This window comes from Limulus polyphemus, unplaced genomic scaffold (genome assembly GCF_000517525.1).
Source record: "Limulus polyphemus unplaced genomic scaffold, Limulus_polyphemus-2.1.2 Scaffold9526, whole genome shotgun sequence".
Taxonomy (NCBI): Eukaryota; Metazoa; Arthropoda; class Merostomata; order Xiphosura; family Limulidae; genus Limulus; species Limulus polyphemus.
In genome coordinates, this window is record NW_013675136.1 from 6,395 (window position 1) to 9,889 (window position 3,495).

The 3,495-nt window shown below is 36.8% G+C and overlaps 1 protein-coding gene across 1 annotated transcript in view; it reads right to left on the minus strand.

Annotated features, from left to right (window-relative positions):
* Positions 1–2,004: 2,004 nt before the first annotated feature.
* LOC111083441 overlaps positions 2,005–3,495 on the minus strand; it is a 5,077-nt gene continuing 3,586 nt past the window's right edge. The window contains exons 3-4 of the mRNA XM_022379959.1: positions 2,623–2,777; positions 2,005–2,388 (exon numbers count right to left, since the gene is read on the minus strand). Of these exons, the coding sequence (XP_022235667.1) occupies positions 2,290–2,388; positions 2,623–2,777 (254 nt within the window). The 3' untranslated portion in view covers positions 2,005–2,289. The remainder of the gene's footprint in view (positions 2,389–2,622; positions 2,778–3,495) is intronic.

The following is a 3,495-nucleotide window of genomic DNA, read 5'->3' on the forward strand; positions in this document are numbered from 1 at the left end:
GAAGTTTTTAAATTATATCAAACTTCCTCCGAGATTATCCGTACATCAGGAGGATTTTACTGAGTTAGCTGAGCTCCCCATTGAAACGGATGTTGCAAGAAAGCTGAATTTCCAAAACCCCCCTCTTCTCCAGTGATTCAGTGGTAAGGCTTTTAGCGCTAAAAACCGGATTTTGACACCCGTGGCGGGCCGACCACAGATAGCCCATTGTGTAGCTTTCTGTTTAAGTACAAATAAATTTAGATAAGATCAATTCGACAGTTAATTCTCCCTCTTTCTCTCTGTCTATCTCTCTCTCTCTCTCTCTCTCTCTCACACACACACACACACACACACACACACACACACACACACACTGGAAATTGCTTTAACAAGAAATAAAAATGATCACCAGTTTAACTCCAACCAAGTGCTGGTTTCCTTTTAACGAATACCCTCAGCACACGTACCAAGATATATAATTCAACTAAACAAGGATGGTTAATAACTTACTTGTTCGTTTTTTAGAGTTATAAGCCTCCACTTTTACAGCTAAGCCATTGGGGGTGGTTGGGAGTGGGGAACAGCTAACTATGCGCGAGCAATAGAAACTTTTATTTTGAACACAAGTTCTCCCGCTTTAATCGTATGCAGGTTTTATTAACTGTGTTTAAGGCTACGTTTCACAGTTCCTAATTCTTAACTACTCGCCACCAGATGGCTCTCTTATAACGATTCCACATTTTTAAGTATGGGGATAGTTTTGTGGTATCGCATGAATCCGAAATCCAAAACTCAACCACAAGACCACAGCGCATCCTGTAGAAGTTACGATACAATGTTAGATCCATAGTTACAATTTCCGGCACCGACCACATGGTTCATCGAGAGTTTCCTATCTGTTATAGATCTATTATGGACAAACGGCCAACGTCGTAAAACAATACACTGCAGCTTAGCGAGTTAGAAATAAGTAAGTTATAACTGTTTAGATTGTTTGTTTTTTCACTTCACTTTTCATTTACACGGAGTAAGAGAGTTGGCGTTATCGCTGTTAGGCTAAACTATAACGATGAAGTAAACACGCGAATAGAATTCACTAGAAAGAAATGGACAGTTATAACAGTTGTTTTTTTCTTCTCCCAGTTTTTCAAGAGTAAATGTTTATATTTATCGAAACTATTGGTTAACACAACTGAACGAAAATAAAAAAGTCAATCCATAGATTGGAACTTTACAAGTTTTTATGTTGGCTTATTAATCTTTACTAGATCTCACTTCACTTGTTTAAATTTTATTCTGTCCAACCCAAAAACGAAGCGTGTCGTTAGAGTTCTGTCTACAGCGAATGTACTTTTGTGAAACAGATGCAGAAAGAATAGTTTTGTGGAATACCACCCCCACCCCACCCACACACAGCTATTTGTAAGATGGAATCCTCTTCCCCCAAAGAGTAAGACATAATACAAAGAGGATGGAGTCTTTCCTTCCCTCACAGTAAGATGAAAGATAAGGGATGGCTGAATGAACCTGTGCCTCAAGAAATGACGTACAGTCAGATTCAGATTAATTTTTTTACCAAGCGACTATAGCGGTAACGTAGAGCAACAAGAACTCATCGAACCACCATCCTAAGTAGTCGTGATATACCTGTTGGAACTTGTTCTCCCATTACCTTCAAACACGTGCCAGAAGTGATATACCTGTTGGAACTTGTTCTCCCATTACCTTCAAACACGTGCCAGAAGTTTATTTTTTTCCACACTACTTCCACTTAACGTTATTATTATTATTATTCGTATTGATTAGAGAAAAAAAAGCGTCAAGATGTTGTGTAGAATTATAGCTCAAATTACCACTATTTTACGATGACCTTTAATTTCATACTTAAATCTTTACGGCTGATCTCACTCCGAATCTCCAGAAAAAGTGAAGCCTTAAACGCGCAAGCACACACACATTATATATATTATATAAACCCCCAGAAATCTGTACACTTGAATTAGCGTGCTCTTCGTTATACTTTATTTTAATAGTTTTGCCTAATATAATACGTACATTATTTTAAACAACAGTTTTATCGGTTTAACTACAACGACTTTCGTTTCAATTAGTTTCGTCTCACTCCAACTAAGAAGTCTTTAAATACTTTTTTCTTAATGGTAAATACGACCCATCTTTTGGCAGTTTCTAGTTCCATTTAAAACAAGTTTTTTTTTTTAACATTTCAGCAAGAAACAAACTTAAATGTTTGTGCAAAACATGAAAGACAAAACATTTCGTACACAAGAAATCTCAAAAATCTTTTGGCTACAAGTATAGGTCACCCCTACGTGCCCCACGTCCTTTTATTTGACCAAAGTCTCTTCTCTTCAGTACTTCAAGTTCTCCGTTTATCCTCTGAGCATCCTATAGCAAACAATATAATATAATCGGCGATTGCCCTGCCATCTAGTAAGGTAATATATAAACAAAAGATATGTCTGAAAAAAATATTTACAAATATCATGTCACTAAATCTTTTATTTAACTTCAGTTGTTGTAAAGATATTAAATCCCAAGTCATCAAATGGAATGTACTTCAAACTTGTCAAACTCAACTTTTCCTAATTAATGACAGCGGTTATAAAACTAATTCCTTACCCTCAATATCGACGATATCCTGTAGTGCCTAGCAACCAATTCCAAAGCAGACAACTTGACTAGAGAATCTTCGTCGTGAAGTTCGACGAAACATCGGTTATGTGATCGTCCTCTCTTCGACAATCGACGACTGGCTTGTTGATGACCAAATGCAACTGAAACAAAATACCACCTGTATTAAGTTAAATAGAAAAGAATATAGTAGAGATATTATTACCTGTACCCCTGGAGTACCTGTTTCCCCCTGGACGTAAGTTATGTAAATTCATGATTAATGAAAGGTTATCTTAGGTAATGAAAAGTTGCTTCCCTTATATGTAATTGTTAAAACTGCAAAACACAAAAAGTGAAACCGCAAATTCGCGTGTATCTCTGCATGGATCCAACAAACCTTCATGCCAAATTTGGTGAAGATATATCAACAGGGGGCGAAGTAGTGGTGCAAAACGCAAATCTGAACATTTGTACGTATCTCTCTATGGACCTAATGAACCTCCATATCAAATTTTAGTGAAGATCCATTTACAGGGGTGCGAAGTAGTGGTACAAATCGCAAAGACGCTCATAAAAACCTCAAAATGCAAAACTAAAAATTTGTATGTACCCCCGCGTGGACCTAATGAACCTCCATTCCAATTTTGGTGAAGATCCATCCACACCCTGCGAAGTAATTACACGGACATACAACAGACGTCACTATTATATTTATATAGAAGTAATTACACGGACATACAACAGATGGCACTATTATATTAATATAGATATAGTTTGTTTCAACGTTTCGTCACACAGGTTACAAAAAAATCCACTTGCATACAAAAATATGTACCTAGTAGGGTGGGCAGAATAATAATTAGTTTAGATTTAACGAGG